Source organism: Cervus elaphus, chromosome 29 (genome assembly GCF_910594005.1).
Source record: "Cervus elaphus chromosome 29, mCerEla1.1, whole genome shotgun sequence".
Classification (NCBI taxonomy): Eukaryota; Metazoa; Chordata; class Mammalia; order Artiodactyla; family Cervidae; genus Cervus; species Cervus elaphus.
Window position 1 is genome coordinate 10,813,344 of NC_057843.1, and position 21,466 is coordinate 10,834,809.

Consider the following 21,466-nt stretch of genomic DNA (forward strand, 5'->3'; position numbering starts at 1 on the left):
GGATCAAACCTGAGTCTCCTGCATTGCAGGCAGATTCTTTACCATTTGAACCACCAAGGAAGCCCCATGTATGCTCATAACCTGTGGGAGGCTGCTATATAGCACAGGCAGCCCAACCTGGAGTTCTGTGATGACCTAGAGGGAGGGGATGCAGGGGAAGGGAGGCTCAAGAGGGTAGGGATATACACATACATACACACATATATATATCATTATGACTGATTAACATTGATGTATGGCAGAGACCACCACAACATTGTAAGGCAATTATCCTCCAATTTAAAAAAGAGAGAGAGAGAGACAGGCAGGTGGAGGGTACAGGCAAGACCAGCCTGTGTGGAGCATCTCTGTGGAGGAAGAGGGACCCACTGGAGACAGCAGTCATGGCTGAGCGAGTGAGAGCCTGAAGTAGGATTTTCCCCAGATTAATGGAAACCCTGTGTGTTGCAAATATATCCATCAGAGCATTAGAGGGAGGTAACGGATGATCTGACTCCTGGACCTGCCAGCTGAGTATGGGGTCGGGAGGAGGTCAGTGTTCGCAGGGGCTCAGCCTCTGTACATCTGCTTGATCTCCTGTGTTGCTCTACTCAGTCGGAGCTGAGATAAGGGTGCATGTACCCCCTCCTGCTCCCTGTAAACTCAGCTCGTATTATGTCTTTCTCTCGCTCTCTCCCTTCCTCTGCCCTTTCTGCTCACGGCCAGATGTTGAGGAGAAGTCCTTCCTCGCTGTGAGTTTTGGGTGGAATGTCCACCTGTGACATCCGTCTTGTGTGTGCATGCCCAGGTTAGCAGGGACGGTAAACGATGGGGACGCTATCAATACCCACCTGGTCTCAGGATCACGAGTCTCCAGACCCAGCTCTAACACTTTCTAGCTCCTTGAATGCTGGCATTTCAACTACCTGCTCTTCAGTTACATTTATTTGTAAAATGGAGACGTTAATACCTGCCTATCTACCTCACACAATTTCCTTGAGGCTCAAATGAAACATGGTTGTGAAAGTGCTTTGGAGACAAATATTAGGAGTAACTCAATACTTGAGGGGTTGCATGAGGGGGAAGGTGGTAAAACTGGGACATCTCAATAAATCCCATCCAGTCCTATGGTTTTATAAAATTGTTTTATACTACTTTGTTGTTGTTCAGTAACTAGGTTGCGTCTGACTCTTTAGCAACCCTGAGGACTGTAGCCCACCAGGCTCCTCTGTCCATGGAATTCTCCGGGCAAGAATACTGGAGTGGGTTGCCATTCCTTTCTCCCAGGGATCTTCCCGACCCAGGAATTAAATCCACATCTCCTGCTTGGCAGGTGGACGCTTTACCACTGAGCCACTAGGGAAATCCTTTATATTCCTTAAATAAGTTGAATTAGATAGCTTTTTCTGCTGTTCTAACAACTCTCACTCTAGCGGTATCTTTTTTCCTCCCTAGAGCTCCTTAAATGCAGAACCCAGGGCCTCCCTACACGTTCCAGCTCACCTTGCTTGGCTTCCTCACCAGCCACTGGGCCTCCCAGCCACTGAGGCAGCAACAAAAACTCTCACACAGCATCTCCAGAGGCTCTCTGGACTTCAGTCATCACCCCAGGCCTTCCAGCAGCAGCTGATGCAAAAAATGTGAAAAGATTTTTCCAAAAGCGACAAGATGCTCTACACAGAGACGTGGATGTCACTTGGATCCTCGCTTAGAAACGGCTTAGGAACCTTATTGTGAAAGCAAGTCCTGCAGTATTTCAGGAACAGGTATAAACTTAGGAATGTGATGATAGATACCATGGAGTGGATAAAGGGACATAATGATAGTGTCCCTAGTGAGGTTGGCTGTGTGAGGCCAGGTCCGAGAAGGATATAACCAGCACATCCCCAAGGCTCCACAAGCGGTTTAGGATTGGGACGATTGACTGTGGTGTCATAGTTTGCTAGATCTTGCTGTAACAAAGTCTTAGTCCGTTCAGACTGCTGTAACAAAAGTACCATTGATAAGTGGGCTTCCCTGGTGTCTCAGAGGTAAAGAAACAGCATGCAATGCAGGAGACTTGGGTTTGATCCCTGGGTTGGGAAGATGCCCTGGAGAAGGAAATGGCAACCCACTCCAGTATTCTTGCCTGAAAAATCCCACGGACAGAGAAGCCTGGTGGGCTACAGCCCACAGGGTAACAAAGAGTTGGACATGACTGAGTGACTAAACCACCACCACCATCGATGAGTGGCTTAAAAACAACAGACATTTATTTTCTGGAGGCTTGGAAGTCCAAGATTAAGAGGTGGGCAGGGTTGGTTTCTTCTGAGGCCTCTCTCCTTGGCTTGCAGACGGCTGCCTTCCCCCTCTGTCCCCACGGACTGTCTTCCTTCTCTGCATGTCGATGTCCTAATCTTCTCTTACTGTGTATATGCTAAGTTGCTCAGTCATGTCTGACTCTGCCACCCCATGGACTGTAGCCCGCCAGGCTCCTCTGTCCATGGGATTCTCCAGGCAAGAATACTGGAGTGGGTTACCATGCCCTCCTCCAAGGTGGTCTTCCAGATCCAGGGATCGAACCCACATCTCTTATGTCTCCTGCCTTGGCAGGCGGGTTCTTTACCACTAGTACCACCTGGGCCTCTTATTATATGGACACAAGTCAGATTGGATTAGGGTCCGCGTATATGACTCTGTTTAACTTTGATTGCCTTTTTGAAGACACTCTCCCAAGACAGTCACATTCTGAGGTCTTGGGGGTTAGAACTTCAACATAGGAATGGGGGGCAGGGGTTACAACTCAGCCCTTAACTCACACTGTGGGCAAGGTAAGGAGAAGATGAGATGGAGAAGCCACTGAGAACTATTAACAGCAGAAGCCTCTGTCATCCTTGGGCCTGGAGAAACAAAAGAGACAGGGCGTGCTATTCCTAGAGCCCATCCAGAGCTGTGGTCATAGGAGAGGGGCCGCCCAGCGTGGGTGCTGTATGACAGAGGAAGGCACCCACGGTGGAGACCAGGGTCTGGCAGAGAGGGAGGGAGAAGACCCAGCCCTCTCTCTCCCCGCCCTTCACACTCCTCCCTTCACACTCTGATAGTGCTCCTCTTCGGTCAAGAGCCGAGAAAGAGGAGCTGAGGACAACGAGGCCTGGGGGCTGCAGCTTGTAGATGGCAGGCTTTGAGGCAGGCAATGGGCTGACACGTGTGGCCAGGGGTGGGAGGGGAGTGGTAGGATTTGAGTGGGATGATGAAGAATCACCAGCTCAGTGGAGAAAACAAAGACATTTCCAGAGGAGAAATTAATTATGCATACTCAGGTAACATAAATGGGCTTTAAAGTGTCATCGGAAAACAGAAAATGCTACTTAGCTGCAAAAAATATTAGTCATACATTGGAAACTGAACCATGTATTCATGTAACCATTTCCAGTCCTAGAAGTTACTATTCTAAGATACTTGCTTGCAGAAGTAAAGCAGAATGATAGAAAAATACGTTTGTCAATCTTGTCATGTTGAACACTTACATTCTTAAAATGGGATGGCAAGTATTCCTGGAACTGTTTTGGAATAGAAGGCAGCTCTCTGCCTCAGGAGGGTGCCTGTGTGACCGCACCCATCAGTGGTCACAGCGTGGTTATGTGAACTGGGTGCGTCCCCTGTGTTATCGTGCCGGGGCTGCCATAGCAAAACACCATGAGCTGGTGGCTTCCACAACAGAAATTTGTTTTCTCACCACTCTGGAGGCTGGAAGCCTGAGACCCAGGTGGTGACAGGGCGGATGTCTGCTGAGGGCTCCCTTTGGGTTGCCTTTTCAGTGTGTGCTCACGTGGTCTTTCCTGGGTGACTTTGCAGGGGGGAAAAGTGAGGGGGATGGAGGGAGGGGGAAAGAGAGAGAGAGCAATCTCTTGGTGTCTCTTCTTCTCTTTTTTTCCTAAGTTCAAATCATCCTGATTTTATGATCACAGAAATACTATAAGTATCCACAGTTGGTGAACACCATTATAACAAATACAGATAGAAGGATGGATAGAGAGCTACATAGATAGAGTGACTGGAACAAGAATAGACTCAATCTGCACATGCTGTTTTTAAAGTATAGTGTTGAATTTAGTGTTACTTGAATTAAAAAAAAAAATGTATTTGACCACACCAGGGCTTAGTTGCGGCATGTGGCATCTTTAGTTTCAGCATGTAGGATCTAGTTTGCTGACCACGGATCAAATCCAGGCCCCCTGCATTGGGACGCAGGCTTAATCCCTGGGTCAGGAAGATCCCCTGGAAGAAGAAATGGCAACCCACTCCATTATTCTTGCCTGGAAAAATCCCATGGACAGAGGAGCCTGGCAGGCTACAGTCCATGGGGTTGCAGAGAGCTGGAGACGACTGAGCGACTTAGCACACACTCATGCATTTCCTTAAAGGCCCCACGTCCAAATACAGCCCCTCTGGGGGTTAAGACTTCAACATATGAGTTTTGGAGGGGACCCAAACATTCAGTCCATAACATCCCACATAGTGATATGAAATAGATGACACTTGATACATTGATACTGACAGTCATTAAATCAAGAAAACTTCATTGCACACCTACTGTGCGCCAGAATCTCCGCTAGGCTCTGAGATTATAGGTAGAAGGGAAAAAAACTGCCTCAGTCTTTAATGAGTTTATAACTTGAAGAGAGACAGAACAGCTGTTAGAACACAGTGCTCGCTGCCAGGAGAGCTTGAGCATTTGTGCCAAGGCACTTGGTCATGTTCGGCTCTTTGAGACCCCATGAACTGTAGCCCGCCAGGCTCTTCTATCCATGGGATTCTCCAGGCAAGAATACTGGAGTGGGTTGCCATTTCCTTTTCCAGACCCAGGGATCGAACCCACGTCTCTTGGGTCTCCTGAATTGGCAGCAGGTTCTTTACCACTAGCACCCCTGGTGGCTCAGATGGTAAAATTTCACCTGCAATGGGGGAGACCTGGGTTCTATCCCCAGGTCAGGAAGATCTCCTGGAGGAGCACATGGGTACCCACTCCAGTATTCTTGCCTGGGAATTCCATGGACAGAGGAGCCTGGCAGGCTACAGTCCATGGGGTCGCAAAAGAGTCAGGACACGACTGAGCGACTAACACTTTCACTTTCTGTTCAGTGCCTCCTGGGAAGCCCCAGAGCGCCTAGATACGATGAATAAACCACTCCCTGGGGGCTGCAGTAGTGATGTGCAAGCAGAAACGGAGGATGAAGAGTTGGATAGTAAACACGGGGTGGGACAGACAAGGGGGAGCATTCAGGATTTGAGGAAGATGATACACAGAACTAGGGTGACCAGGATCCTGGTTTGCCCGGGGCTGTCCTGGTTTTAGTACTAAAAATCCCACATCCGGGAAAGCTCGGGGTCGCTGAGCCTTATACGTAGAGGTGTAAACGGTGCAGTAGAGCTGGTGCAGGGAGGAGGAGGGTTGCAGCAGGGTTGATGGGAAAAAAGCTGGGAAAGTAGGCAGGAGCCCAAACAGGAGCTGAGCCACGCTCGGGAGGTACGGCTTTCTTCTGGAGCTGGTTGTACTCAGAGCTGTTGTGCTGTGCTTCCTCAATCAGTCGTGTCTGACTCTTGGGACCCCGTGGACTACACAGTCCATGGGGATTCTCCAGGCAAGAATACTGGAGTGGGTTGCCATGCCCTCCTCCAGGGGATCTTCCCAACCCAGGGACTGAACCCAGATCTCCTGCATTGCAGGCAGATTCTTTACCACCTGAGCCACCAGGGAAGCCCAAGAATACTGGAGTGGGTAGCCTATCCCTTCTCCAGGGGAACTTCCCCACCCAGGAATCAAACAGGGTCTCCTGCATTGCACGCAGGCAGATTCATTACCAACTGAGCTGCTAGGGAAGCTAGTAATCAGTAATCCATCTTAAGTAGGGGAGCAACTTGCTGAGACCAGATTTTTTTTTTTCTACAGCCAATTAATATAATATGTATTTAGTTTTTTCTGTAATCTGCAGTGTGACTTTATTTATTTTTAAATTTTTATCAGAGTATAGCTGCTTTACAATGTTGTGCTAGTTTCTGCTATACACTCTGCCATACACATTATTGTTCAGTCATGTCTGACTCTTTGCGACCCCATGGACTGAAGCACGCCAGGCTTCCTAGTCCTTCATCATCTGCTGGAGTTTGCTCAAACTCATGTCCGTTGAGTCGGTGATGCCATCCAACCATCTCATCCTTCGCCTCCTGCCTTCAATCTTTCCCTGCGTCAGGGTCTTTTCCAGTGAGTTTGGCTTTTCAGGTAGCCAAAGTATTGGAACTTCAGCATCAGTCCTTCCAATGAATATTCAGGGTTGATGTCCTTTAGGATTAATTGGTTTGGATCTCCTTGCTGTCTTTTTTTGAATGCCCTTCCCATCTAGGTCACCACAGGGCGCTGAGTAGAGTTCCCTCTGCTCTATAGCAGATTCTCATTAGTTATCTGTTTATATATAGTATCAATAGTGTGGGGCTTCCCAGGTGGTGCTGGTGGTACAGAACCCGCCTGCCAGTGCAGGAGACTAAGAGACACAGGTTCAATCCCTGGTTCAGGAAGATCCCCTGAAGGGAGGGCATGATAGTCCACTCCAGTATTCTTGCCTGGAGAATCCCACGGACAGACGAGCCTGGTGGGCTACAGTTCATGGGGTCGCAAAGAGTCGGACACGACTGAAGGGGCTTAGCAGGCATGCGTGCACGTCAGTAATGTATATGTGTCAGTCCCAGTCTCCCAACTTCTCCCGTCATCCCCAGAGACTTCATTTAGACAGAGCTCTATCTGCTGGGTGATGAGAAAGAGGGACGATATTGAGGGCCATGCAGGAAGCCACAGTGGTTTTCCAGGGAACAGCGATGGAGGGTGAAAGAAAAACGATGGGGGGAGATGGAGAGACCCAGAGGGTTCGGAATGTCTTAAGGAGGAGTAACAGGCCTTAGAAATACACGTATGGGACGTGAGAGAGAAGGAGCAGTCAAGGATGACTCCCAGGTTGCTGGCTTGGGCAACTGGAAAAAGTCTTGGGAATTAACTAAGAAGGTTTGGAAATACCTTCCCCACTGCACCCTGCGTGAGAATACAAAACAAAGCAGCCTTTCTTCTGCTTCCCAGACAGCTCTTGGTGACCTGAAATCTCAGTTATTGTGCAACTGCCCCAGAGGTCTCGGGCCCATGCAGCCAGGAGACTTATGGCATGCTCAGGTTGGGGAGGAGGTTTGGGGTGAGAGGGGGAAGCAGAGGGGCATTTATGGCGCTAGCTACTTCCTCAAGGTCTGTATACTTTGTCTTGTTTAAACTTCACAAGAATCTTAGCAGAGAGGGAGGTGGGGCTGTTATTCCCATCTCAGAGCTGCTGAATGGGGATAAAGCAACATGCCCTGGGGGCCAGGGACACAGAGCAGCAGAGCTGAGCTTTAAACCCAGCTGTGAGGACTTCCCTGGTGGTCCAGTGGTTACGAGTCTGCCTGCCAACGCAGAGGACGTGGGTTTGATCCTTGGTCGGGGAAGATTCCACAAGCCACAGAACACAACTACCAAAGCCCGTGCACCCTAGAGCCTGTGCTTCGCAACAGGAAAATCCTCCACAGTAAGAAGCATTTGCACCACAACTACCGAGTAGCCCCCACTCACCAGAACTAGAGAAAAGCCTACGAAGCAATGAAAACCCAGTGCAGCCAAAGTAAATAAATAATTTCTTAAAAAAGACTCCACCTCCCAATGCAGGAGGTGTGGGCTCTATCCCTGGTCAGGAAACTAAGATCCCACATGCTACAGGGTGTGGCCCAAAATTATTAAATAAGTAAATTTTTTAAAAAAGATATATTAAAAAAAAATTAAAAACCCACTTATGTCTGACTCTAAAGAACGGCTTTTTCCACCAGTGAGCTCCCTAGTTTCTACCCAATTGGATATGTGGTCGGTGTACTGCCATGCCTTGATTCTGTCTTTATTCATCAGTCCAGCAGGATGCAGACAAGGCAAGGACTATCTCCTTCAGGGCCCTAAGAGGCCAGTTGAAGGCTGCTTGCCTGATGGAGCAAGGATTGCAAGAAAGCATCTTTATCCTCTGTAACTGGTCCCCACGCTGATGAAACCTGCAGAACTCTGAAAGCCGTACTTTCCGTATAATTATCTTTGTGAGCATCAAGGCTATGGAGACAGTGTGCCCATCAACAGCCTGTTTAGGGAGGTGGGGAGGTGTGTGTTAGTCGCTAAGTCGTGTCTGACTCTTTGTGAGCCCACCAGACTCCTCTGTCCATGGAATTCTCCAGGCAAGAATACTGGAGCAGGTTGCCATTCCCTTCTCCAGAGGATCTTCCCCACCCAGGGATCAAACCTGGGTCTCTTGCATTGCAGGCAGATTCTTTACCATCTGAGCTACCAGGGAAGCCCAGAGGGTTGGGGGAAGGAGATGAAACTCAAGAGACAGGTAGCCATGAGCAGGATGGAAGAAAGGAACACAGGAGGCGTCTCCAGGGCCTCCCTCCCAAAGATGGGCGTGTACAGCGAGCTTGTCTAAATCTCCGAAGCGGCTCTGGAAAACTGACAGCCGTGAAAGTGGTGCGGACAGGGAGGCTGCCCTCCTAGGTCAGGGACCTTCCAGAACTGGAGCCTTAAAAGAAACCCGAGGGCCAACCCGAGCTCCTTTGTAACCAGCCACACTTATATTTTGATGTGAATCTTGACCTAATTCCTGCAGAGTCTTCATAGATAATCCATGCATTTTGCATATGTCTTCTATTGTTATTTCTGCATGTATTTTGTTTCTTTACCCCTTCTAGATTGGGATTTCTTTAAAAGACCCCAGGTTCACTCTGTCCATGTTTTCACAGGTTCTTTTACCCAGTAGACACGTGACTGGCGTTGGTTGTCCTTGAAGGGAAACAGTTGTTTCTGACTACCTTCTTTATTCACGGACACTGGCAGAGAAAGAACACAAGAGGGCACTCCTTCCCCACTTATCTGAGTTCAGGTCTTGAAACCTGAGACAGGAAAGGCATTGATAGAAACATGTTTTTAAACTAATTTGGGGGAGTTTGAATATTTACACCACCACACTTAGGGAAATCTTTTTTCAGCTCAAGTCTTTGATTCCATTTGAATCAAACTAATATTCACATAATTTTTGAAGAATTTATAATCTAAGGAAGAAGCATCTATTTAAAAAACCAGCCAACCACTTTATATCCATTAATATGGTTCTTATTGAAAATGCAAAATAGCAAGTGTTGGCAAGGATGTGGAGAAATTGGAAACTTTCTGTGTTGCTGGGGGGAAGATGAAAGGACAACTGCTATGGAAAATAGTATGGTGGTTCCTCAAAAAGATCAAACATAGAATTACCATAAGACCCAAGCAATTTCACTTCTGGGTATATTCCCAAAAGAATTGAAAGTGGCAACTCAAAGAGCTGTTTGTACACCCGTGTTCATAAAGTATTATTTGCAATAACCAAAAGGTGGAAGCAACCCAAGTATCCACTGCCAGATGAATGGATAAACAAAATGCAGTGCAACATATGCACAGTCATGTCCAACGCTGCTATCCCATGGACTGTAGCCTGCCAGGCTCTTCTGTCCATGGGACTCTCCAGGCACGGATATTGGAATGGGTTGCCATTTCCTTCCCCAGGGGATCTTCCCAACCCAGCAGTTGAACCTGAGTCTCCTGCATGGGCAAGCAGATTCTTTCCCACTGAGCCACCAGGGAAGCCCGTAACATACAAAAGCATAGTATCAAGCCTTAAAAAGGAAAGCACTTCTGACACATGCTGGAATGTGGATCACAAAGGACAGCATGTGGTTCCACTTATTGGAGGTCCCTAGAGTAGTCAGATTCATAGAGACAGAAAGTAGAATGGGGGTTACCAGGGGTACCAAGCATTTATTTTGCTTTTAAAGCCAAGACTGTATCTTTTAAATTATTTGTTTATTTGGCTGTGTCGGGTCTTGGTTGCGACACGTGCGATCTGCATGGTGCCACGCGGGATCTTTCGATTTGGTGCACAGACTCTAGTTGCGATGCATGGGCTTAGTTGCTCTGCAGCATGTGGGACCTTAGTTCCCCAACCAGGGATTGAACCTGCATCCCTTGCATTGCAAGGAAGATTCTTTATGGCTGGGCCACCAAGGGAAGTGCCACCAAGCACTTAATCGATACAGAATTTCGCTTTGGGAAGATGAAAAAGTTCTGGAGATGGATGATGTTGGAGGTTGCACAACAACATGAATCTACTTAATTCTACTAAAACATACATTTAAAAATGGAAAAATTAAAGAAAAAGGGGGGGACAGAGAAAGATGTGTCTTTAAGCCCAGTTTCACGTACAGCCTTATCTCTTGCCAAGGTGCATTGGAGTAGTGAAGACCCTCATGACCATGCATTGTGCATGTTGGTGAGGGAGAGCACCAAAGTTTCTGAACATGGCCCCTGCTATGACCAGTGTCCCACCCATCTGGGCTCCTGGTTCCGTCCACTTTGGTGCTGGGACCACACTATCTCAGTTTAGCGTCTTTCAGGCACCTTACATGCTTCACGCCACACGTAACCACTCATCTTTACACCGTTATCGTTGGACTCAGCCCTATTCCTCTCCTTCATTTCAATAAACACTTTCCTGCAAGTTCCATGTGAGTCTCTCTTTTGTTCTTTAATATCTCCGTCCTCTCCTTAAACCAGGAAACCCGGTCTCAGCCCTCACCTCATGGCAACTTTACTGTCATGGTGTCTCAGTCCAGTCTGGGCTGCCAAAGCAAAATTCTGTGGATCAAGGGGCTTAAGAACCACAGACATCTATTCCTCACAGTTCTGGTGGCTGGAGTTCAAGATCAAGGTGCCACAGGTTCAGTGTCTGATCAGGCCCCATGCCTCCTTCCTGTATCCTCACCTCTGGGGGCTCCTTTATAAGAGTGCTAATTCCACTTCCCAGCTGGCTCAGTGGTAAAGTATTTGCCTGCCAATGCAGGAGAAGCAGGAGGCTTGGGTTTGATCCCTGGGTTGGGAAGATCCCCTGGAGGAGGGCATGGCAGCCCACTCCAGTACTCTTGCCTGGAGAATCCCATGGACAGAGGAGCCTGGCGGGCTGCAGTCCCTGGGGTCACAGAGAGTCGGACACGACAGACTGAGCGCACAGGCGCACCCCATCTGGTGACTGTTGCGGAAGCCTGTTCTCGCCTCTAGCGGCTGTCTCCTTTGCCTTCTCTACACCGCCGGGTTCTCCGGCCCCAGTTCTCCTCCGGGCCTTACTTGTGCTCTGTTCCTGGAATCTGCAGCGACCTGCTGTTTACTCTGTGGGCATTCTTGCGGTCTTGCCTGAGAGGCGCTCAGCTCTGTCAGCTTCACCCGATTATGATGACGACTCCCAAATCTCTATCCTCGAGGCCAACCCCCCTCCCTCACGTAATCCTCTCTTTCCCCGATTTATAGGGTGTTTGTGCTTTGGGTGTTCTGCCAGCACCTCACACTCAGCCGCTGAGGCTGTCTCATTTGTTTCCTAAACCTGAGATGGGGCGGGAGGGGTCTTAGGCTCTTCTGACAGGGTTGCTCCATTCGGCTTCTTGGTTGTGGGTGGGTGGGTGGGTCATTTAATTTAATTTCTCAGTTTCCTTACAGAGGAAGAGATTTACTTCCCCAAAAATCCTACCTGTGAGGAATAAGAAAAAAATAATCTGGGGACTGCCCTGGGAGTCCATGGTTAAGACTCTGCACTTCTCATGAAGGGGACACAGTTTCACTGATCAGGGAACTAAGATCCTGAGTGCTGTTACTGAGACCCAGTGCAGTCAAATAAATGAATAAATAAAATCCCACATGCTGAGCGGTATGGCCCCCCCAAAAAAATATGTGTGTGTGTACTGTAAGGAAAAATACACAGGTGCCAATGAGTGGCAGAAGCTGGGAATGAGAGGCTTTGCCTTCTCCTGAGTGCACCATCGCACACAAGTGGAAGCTCAGGTGGTCTGGAAATACTTATGCAAGAGCGGGTGAGCTGTCAGGGTGGTCTGCCCTGCCTGCTGGCATGGAGACACAGGCTAACTCCTAGACCTGGCATATTCTACCCCACTTTGTCTAGCAGACTCCCTTACTCATCAGTTGTCAAAGAATTAAGAAGTTATATACTCTCAGAAAGGCACAATTCTAACCCAGTAGGACTGAAATAAACTTATCTTAACAAACACCACCAACAGCTTCAATTCCTATTATGATGGTTCTCAACCCCAATATACTCGAGGGATATGACGCTCCTATGACTCTGTGCTGATGATTCTGGGAGAGTGCATAAAAATCAGGGTGCATAACGTGATCTAGAATTTGGGCGGGCATGTACCCCGAGTTGAGAATGATGGCTCTATTACAAGATCGTCTTGTGGAAAAGCCTAACTTTATTTATTTATTTGCTCCCTTGCTAAATCATTGAAACACTAATAACTGAGTTTTTCATGAGCCCCCATCCACTTGTCATCAGTGTATTTAACAAAGATACCATCCTTTTGTACTTAAAAAGGTTGTTTCTTTTTGAGACTCCTTAAAGGATTCTAAAGGCAAACAGGATCCTTGCAATTAAGGAAACTATAATGTAACAGGAAGGTTTCTTATAGACAGGAAACAATTGGAGGGACTTCCCTGGTGGTCCAGTGACTAAGACTCTCTGCTCCCAATGCAGGGGGCCTGAGTTAGATCCCTGGTCAGGGAAGTAGATCCCACATGCCACAACTAAAGATCCCTTTATGGGGCTCCCTTTTTAAGATGCTGCATCTTAAAAAATAAAAATCCCACATGCAGCAACTAAGACCTGGTGTAGCCAAATAGATAAATAATTTTAATTAAAAATAAATAAATAAAAATTAAAAAGATTCCCAGATATTTCTTATGTTCTTTTGTGTTTGAAGAACACTGTTGTATACCATTCTGTTTTTTTTTTTTCCCATGCACTTTTCATAGCAACATACAATTGTGAGTTAGAACAAGAGATTGTTATGATTTTAGAGGTTTTCACCAAGTAGAGAGTTGATTTGTTCCTTTAAAAGGCTGGATGGGATTTGTATGCAAGGCGTGGGCCAGGACAGAGTTCCAGGGAGATAAAATTGTTTATGCAAAGGGGGAAAGAAAAAGCAAATGTGAACAGAGATTAGAAAACTTTTTCTGAAGTCAAGGATTCATGAAGGGGAGTAGTAGTGATAAGGTTGAATAAACTCTGAAGAAGAGGCCAAAGTATTTACTTGGGAGGGCAGTGTTTTCTCTAATGTGCCATGATGAAATTTTGATATATTTCATTCCGTCATCCCAAAGAGAAACAATTTTTAAGAAAGAAAAAGACCATATCTTTAACATTGTAATGATCGCAACTACCAGCCCGAGTGCCTGGGAGAAAACCAAGCTGTTAAAATAAATACGACCTGCAATTGCCAAATCTTTTATTATTTACTTGCTGCTTGTTCGTCCAGTTTGTCATCAGTTAATGCGAGCAGATGGGCTTCCCTTGTGGCTCAGACAGTAAAGAATCCGCCTGCCAATGCAGGAGACACTGGTTCGATCCCTGGGTCTTCAGGGGGAAGACCCCCCTGCCCTGGAGAAGGGAATGGCTGTCCACTCCAGTACTCTTGCCTGGAGAATTGCAGAGGAGCCTGCAGGCTACAGTCCATGGGGCCGTAAAGAGGCACCATACGACTCTGACTGAGTGACTAACACTTCAATGCTAGCAGATAAAAGTTTGGATCCTTACTATAGAAAAACAAATGGGGCGGGGTGGGGGGGACTTACAAGTTGAGGAAATTCTACCCATTAAATGTTCTTTTCTCTATGAATTGGGGAAGGGTCACAAGGGCAGACCACCTTGGTTCAGCTCATGGAACTTCAGACTTCCCAGAGAAAATGGATTAAGTCCCACTGTCAACTGTGGGAAGTAAGGCCCGAAAAGGATAAAGGTGTGCTTTTAGGCAGATTACTTTGGTAACTGTATACACATTGGGTTGTTGAAGGGAGCAACCAAAGACAAGAAAACCAGTTAGGAGATTACAGCAGTAAACAGCAGTAATCCAGACTGGAGATGGAGTCATAGGACCTTCTATCTAATCTACCCTGCTTTATGTGATACACATTCTTTTCACAGGCACTCCCTAAAACAATTATGTGAGGAAAGAAATGTCATTTAAGCAAACAAACAAACAAACAAGGTGGAAGTTTAATTTAAAAGGTGGCTATGTGAGTAATATTTTTTTGTTTTCATTTTTATTTATTTATTTGACTGCACCAAATCATAGTTGCAGCACTCAGGATTTTCAGTCTTTTAGTTGCTGCAAACGGGTTTGTTTGTTTGTTTTAAGTTGTGTCATGGGAACTCTGAGTTGCAACATGCGGGATCTAGTTCCCTGACCAAGGATGGAACCCTGGCACCCTACATTGGGAACACAGAGTCTTAGCTACTGGACCACCAGGGAAGTCCTTGTGAGCAATATTTTTTTTTTTTTTAATTGACAGCATTTAGTGAGTGGTTGGTTGGTGGGGTAAAGAGCAGCAGAAGGGAGGAATCCACGGTGATCTCAAAGTTTCTGAACTTGGGCACTTGGGAGACAGTTGCTGCTATTAACAGATCCCTTGTAGCTCAGTCAGTAAAGGATCTGCCTGCAGTGCAGGAGACCCGGGTTCGATCCCTGGGTTGGGAAGATCCCCTGGAGAAGGAAAATGGCAACCCACTCCAGTATCCTTGCCTGGAAAATCTCATGGACAGAGGAGCCTGGTGGGCTGCAGTCCATGGGGTCGCAAAGAGTCAGACACGACTGAGCGACTAACACACGCAGAGGAGAGGCTAGTTTGGAGGGGGGTGTGTAATGGCAAGTTTTCTTTTTCTTTTGCAATAATATCAAAGTTAGAGAAAAGTTATACCAAAAGAGGGACTTCCCTGCTGGCCCAGTGGCTGAGAATCTACCTTCCAATGCACGGGTTCGATCCTGACCCCTGGTCTGGGAACTAAGATCCCATGTGCTACCGAGTGACAGAGCCCATGCACTGCAATTAGAGAAGCCAAAGCATAGCAATGAAGATCGAATGCAGCCCCCCACACACAAAAAAAAGACAAGAAAAAAAAATTTATACGGAAAGAATAATACAAGATATTTGAGATAAGACTTTCACCCTTGTCTCAATAATACCCTTCTTAAGAAAAGGACACAACACAGGGCCACGCAGTGCACTCAGCTGTTACATCTCTCAATGCTCCTTCCATCTGGAAAAGCTCTGTGATTTTTCTTTACTTTCACGGCTGTGACATTTTTTAATATTACAGGCCATTCTGTAGGCTTGTCCCCCGGTTTGGGTTTGTGCATGCTTTCCTCCGTATTAGACCCCGGCAATGAATCTCTGATCGGACTATCACAGAAGTGACTGTTTTCACTGCATCAACAAAGTGATTTATCTCATTACTTGTCATGTTAACTTCATGGTTTGATCTTAATCTGTATCTGCCAGTTTCCTCCATGGTAAAGTGACTCCTCCCTCCCTAGCCTAATGACTAAAATATATTGTGAAGAGATTCTTTGAAAGGGTGCTGGTTTTGTGACAGTACCAGCTGTGTAGTTGTAAATGCCCTGCACTTAGAAGGGTCCCAGGTTTGGTTTATTTTTGCTCATTTCTTACAAAGAAAGAAAGAGGGAGAGAAAGAAGGGGCAAAGAAGAATACATTCAACTTTAAAATTTTTTTTAATTATTATTTTTAAAAATATTTATTTATTTGGCTGCACTGGGTCTTAATTGAGGTATGTATGATCTTCAACCTTTAGTTGCAGCACTAGAACTCTTAGCTGTGGCATGTGGGATCTAGTTCCCTGACCAGGGGACCCAGGACCCCTGCATGGGGAGCATGGCGTCTTAGCCACTGGACCCCCAGGGAAGTCCCTTCCAATTTTTTATTATTTATTTACTGGCCCTGCTGCACTGCTTGGGGATTTTATTTCCCCAACCAGAAATTGAACCCACTGCCCTTGGCAGTGAGAGCTCAGAGTCCTAACCACCGGATGTGGGCATGCATGCACGCTAAGTCCCTTCAGTCCTATCCAGCTCTTTTTGAGCCTATGGACTGAGCCTGCCAGGTTCCTCTGTCCATGAAATTCTCTAGGCAAGAATACTGAAGTGGGTTGCTATGCCCTCCTCTAGAAAATCTTCTTGGCCCAGGGATTGAACCCGAGGCTCTTAGGTCTCCTATATTGGCAGGCAGGTTCTTTACCACTAGCAGCACCTGGGAAGCCCTCTAGCCACCTGACAGATAGGGAATTCCCAACATTTAAGTTTTGACTTGTGACATTTGAGTTGCCAGGATACCTAAGAGTTAGAAGAGCACAACTAGGGCTTGGGAGGAAAATCTGGGCTGGAGAGGTACGTGCACAGAGGTGATGATTGAAATGGTAAGCTCTCCAAGGGAATTAGAAAACAGGAACTGGGGAACTAACCTTTAGGAACGTGCACAGATGCAGTATAGAAGGAGAAGGGGAGCCTACAAAGCACCCAAAGGAATGCATTAGAGAGGGAGGGAAACCCAACGGTGCGGCATCACAGAAACCAAAGGAAAGGGGGTTTTATAAGGAAAAGAGACATCAGCCACGTGAGTACTGCAAAGAAGTTAAAGGAGACAGCTGACCAAGGAAGGAACCCTAGTTCTGATAACTAGCCACAATGAAGACATTCTCTGTTCTTTCTTGTATGCACTGGACAAACATGGCGGGGAGGGGTAGTTAGGATGGCGAGGATGGGGGCGAAGAGTGGTTAGGGCATAGGCTTGAGGATGGAAGGGTACTGCCAAGGCCAGTGTCCTGGGTATATAAACTGTGTGGGTGCGTGCATGCTCTGTCATGTCCGACTGTTTGTGACCCCAGGGACAGGCTCCTCTGTCCATGGGATTTTCCAGGCAAGAATACTGGAGTGGGGTGCCATTTCCTACTCCAGGGGATCTTCCCGACCCAAGGATCAAACACACATTTTCTGCATCTCCTGAATTAACAGGCAGATTCTTTACCACTGAGCCACCTCGGAAGCCCTTTAGAAGAGTCAAGGCTTGGTTTAATGCTGCTGAATTTTTAAATTTATTTTTAATTGAAGGATAATTGCTTTACTATATTGGTTTGGTTTCTGCCAAATCTGGAGGAGGGAATGGCAACCCACTCCAGTATTCTTGCCTGGGAAACCCAATGGACAGAGGAGCCTGGCGGGCTATAGTTCATGGGGTTGCAAGGAGTTGGACACGCCTGAGCAACTAAGGCTGCCAAACATCAACATGAATCAGCCATAGGTGTACCTATGTCTTCTCCCTCTTGAACTTCCCTCCCATCTGAAATTCTTTCTAAGCATGAGGTCCCTCATGGGACCCCGCAAATTTATGTAGCTGCCTGTGAGTGACCCCCAAGTGTAAACTATTCTTTCCTTTGGGAATATTTGTAAGTGGCAGGCATAGAGCAGTACCTTGTCCCAGGGGGGAAGCACAGGTGAGATTTCACTTAGCCTTGGACACGTGTGCTGGCAGAGGGCAGTGTATGGTGGAAGATTACCGACGCTGGGGAGGGAGGATGGATTTACAGACAGGGCCAAAGTGAATTCGAGGCCATTCGGGAGGTAGAATTAGCCTTGGACAGCGGGACAGGAGCAAAGTCGATGAAAAGACAGCTAAGGCCACGAAGGTGAGGGGACTGGCTGAGGACAAGCCAAGTGCCCACTGAAATTCTTGTCTGGAGTCTAGGGCTTAGCGGACCTTAACGATCGATCTGGTTGGTAGAGAGTCCGCAGGACCAGACACGAGGGCGTACGCTGGGAGAGGCCTGCCACCCGGGCGCAGAAGCGCACCCACGGCCCGGAGACGCGAGTCCCATCCGCCGGACGAGCACGACTCGGGAACAAAGAGGCCTCGCAGGCCGCGAGGAAGGCAGAGCTTCCGGGCCTCACGTTCCCTCCCCGCGTCCCCTCCGCTCTCCCCGCCCGCGGGCCGCGCGCCTGGGGCGGCGCAGGGAGGCCTCCGTGGGGCCGGGCACGTCCGCGCCGCCGCCCTCGCCGCCCCGCGCGCCTGGAGGCTGAGCTGGCGGGGAGGGGCCTCGCGCTGCCTCTGGGCCCGGGCGCTTCCGCCGGCCGTGGCCCGGGCTTGGGCGCCGGGCCTGGGGCGAGGCGGAGCGGGGCCGTCGGGCCTCCCAGGGCCTCGGCAGCCGTGGCCCCGCGCGGTCTGGAGGAGTCCTGGGTGCAAACGAGTCGGGACGCGCCGGGCAGGACCGCCGGGCGGCGCTGGCGGCGGGGCAGCAGCGCGCGGAAGCCCGCCCTCCTCGCTGCGCCTCAGCCTTTCAAATCTTCTTTCCAACCTCCCTGAGCTCGTCTGAAGGGCCCTGCGGAGGCGTCGACACTTTTAAAAGGGGTAGATTAACCAGGAGGAAATTAACCTGATTCAAAGCATTGGGAAGGAACCCAAGGAGATTTGAGGTCGGCTTCAACCTCCGCCTGCCCCCACATAATCAAAGTAAAATGTACTTACTGTATAAACTGTGCCCAGTACAGAAGTGTAACTAATCAGACCAAAAAGAAAGAGGGAAAAAGAAAAAGTACCCATCATTCCACTAACCACAAGCAAACAATTGACATTTGGGGATAGTTCTTCATATGAGGTTATGTATTTTTTTCTTTTTACATAATTGATAATTCTGTGTAAATTATTTGGGGTATCTTGATTTTTGTGCTTAATAGCTTGAAAATATTTCCCATGTCCATGAACACGTCGTTTGTATGGTTCTGTGCTAACACTGTCCAGCTGTAGCAAAATCTAACCGTATTTTTTAAAGATTCAAAGGATAAAAATACTTTTGAAGTTCCCGATTCTTAATATTCAATTGTTCTCCACAAAGACTGTACTAATTTATATTTCCAGTCGCACTGAATGAATGGCCAGACTTAGTACACCCATGCATACTGATCAGAGATAGACTCCGAGGTCTTGAATAGGTAACCGGGTCTCTCCTAGGCACCAAATCTCTGCTCCACGTGCTTCCTTTCATTTAAAACGTGAAGAAAATTTCAGAGCCTTTTGAACTCAGACATTCAGACTACTTGGGGACTTTGGCCAGTTCTTGTTTCTCAGTTTCCCCACCATTTTCTGTTCCCCTGAAGTTTTGAAAGGATACCACCCAATGGGTATCTTAAAGATGAAAGAGGAATCAGCCGGAATTCTCTCTTTCAGACCGCTGCCCTCCTCCCTCCAGGTAAGCTTCCTTCACAGTATTTTGAAATACTCAGGATGCAACCTGCTAATAGATGCAGAGGCTCCCCTGGGATCAGGCCAAGAAGCCCTCAAAGTGCAGGTGTCAAGTAATTATTCCTATTAAGAATTCGGGGGGGGGGGGGGGGGGGGGGGGGGGGGGGCAGGAGGGGGGAATTCCCTGGCCATGCAGTGGTTAGAACTTGGAACTTTCACTGCCAAGGGCCTGGGTTCCAACCAGACTACTGAGGGGAGTTTGTTCATTTCCTGGTGGGGGAACTTAAGATCTCACAAGCCACCGTGGCAAGGGCAGGGGGTGGGGGGAAGAAAAGAAATCTCTGCTTCCTAAGTACTGGTAAAAGGATGAATGGCTAAAGAAGATACCAGATATACATAATTCAGTCTTTAGGGCATTATACTAGGTGGGATAAATCAGACAGAGAAAGACAAATAACCGTATAATATCACTTTTATGTGGAATCTCAAAACTGGTAAAAACAGAATGGAATGGTGATTACCAGGGACTGGGGGGTGGCAGATTAAGGGAGGTATTGTTTAAGGGTGTGTGTATGTGTGTGTGTGTGTGCATTCAGTCACTCAGTCATGTCTTGATTCTTTGGAACCTCACAGACTGTAGCCCACCAGGCTCCTCTGTCCATGGGATTTCCCAGGTGAGAGTACTGGAGCGTGGTGCCATTTTCTACTCCAGGGCATCTTCCCCACCCAGGGATTGAACCCACATGTCTTGAGTCTCTTGCATCTCCTGCATTGTGAGGCGGATTCTTTACCATTGGGCCGCTGTAATGATACATACATGCTTGCAACTATAGATGAATAAGTCCTGGAGATCTAGTGCTCAGTACAGGGATTATGAACAACCATATTGTTTTATAAACAAACTTGTCAAGAGACTAGATCTTAATTCTTCCCACCACAAAAATTCAATAGTTTTATGATGTGATCAAAGTGCTAGCTAATGCTCCAATGGTAATCACAATGTAAATATATCAGTTCAACATGTTGTACAATTTAAACTTACACAATGTTAAATGTCAAATACCTTTCAGTTTTTTAAAAAGTCCCATATAGGGACTTCCTTGGTGGTTGAGTGGTTAAGAGTCTGCCTTCCAATGTGGGAGATGTAGGTTCAATCCCTTGTCTGGGAACTTAGATCCCACATGCCCTGGGGTGACTAAGCCTGTCCACAATGACTGAGCTCCAGGGCCCCAAGGAAGAGACTGCATTGTGCCACAAGGAAAGATCCCGTGTGCCACAACTAGGACCAGACATAGCCAAAAATAAAATAAATACAGAAATAATTTTTTAGTAAGTCCCATATTTCTGGGACCTTAGAGAATAAAATAGAAAACAACACTGTGCATACAAGTGACTTCACTCTCACCTCATCCCACAAAATATTAACATTTAAATGGACAAGAGCTATAATAAAGGTGAATTCAAAATGCCAAGAGGAGGAAAAAAAATCTCTTCTTCTTCAAAACTGGAGTGCCTCTTCACGCAGTACTTGCTTGGCAAGTCACAATACTAGATTCCCCAAATCTGAATGGCTGAAGGGACTCTGAGTGACTTTCTGGAGCTTCGCCGTAGTGTAGTTAGTAATATGGCTTAGTGGTAAAGAATCTGCCTGACAATGCAAGAGACGAGGGTTTGATCCCTGGGTTGGGAAGATCCCCTGGAGAAGGGCATGGCAACCCACTCCAGTATTCTTGGCTGGGAAATCCCATGGACAGAGGAATCTGGTGGGCTGCAGTCCTTGAGGGTCACAAAGAGTCAACAGGACTTAAGGACTTAGCAGCAACGAATAATGGAATAAATAATAATAGCCACTCTATCGAGCAGGAGCTTGTATGCTCTGAGGGTTAGATCATAATCACCCTTTGAAGAAGTTTTATTATGCATGGCCCTCATTTTACAGTTGAGGACACTAAAGTCAGAGTGGTTTGTCTGATTCCTTGATACTCTGTAACAGATAGAATCTGTTGCTCTCTCCTTTTCCCCTTTGCACCAGCAGAGGAAGAGTGTGAATATGAACAAGATCTGCACTTTCCCTTAAATTCTAAACCCTTGTGTAAACAGTCTTCCCAATCATAGCACAGTACTGATGGAATCAAAAAGCAGCAGCAACCCACTTTTCATGTTTACTTCTATCTGGGTGCACATGTGTCATCACATGGTTTTCCCATATCCTATTCATTAAGCTAGCCTGCATTCCCAGCCCCATAATTTCAGTTCACTCCTGCTGCTGCTGTTGGAGCCTC

At 47.4% G+C, this 21,466-nt stretch overlaps 1 protein-coding gene across 3 annotated transcripts in view; it reads left to right on the top strand.

Moving 5' to 3' along the window:
* Positions 1 to 21,466, top strand: part of FBXO16 (F-box protein 16) — a 78,179-nt gene that overhangs the window by 49,824 nt on the left and 6,889 nt on the right. For 2 of the 3 annotated variants that reach the window (XM_043891410.1, XM_043891409.1), the window contains one exon: positions 1,435 to 1,705. The exons of the other annotated variant lie outside the window; for it this stretch is intronic. In XM_043891410.1, coding sequence (XP_043747345.1) covers positions 1,435 to 1,623 — 189 coding nt within the window. In that variant the 3' untranslated portion in view covers positions 1,624 to 1,705. Of the gene's footprint in view, positions 1 to 1,434; positions 1,706 to 21,466 lie in introns of those variants that run through there. 3 annotated transcript variants of the gene reach the window in all.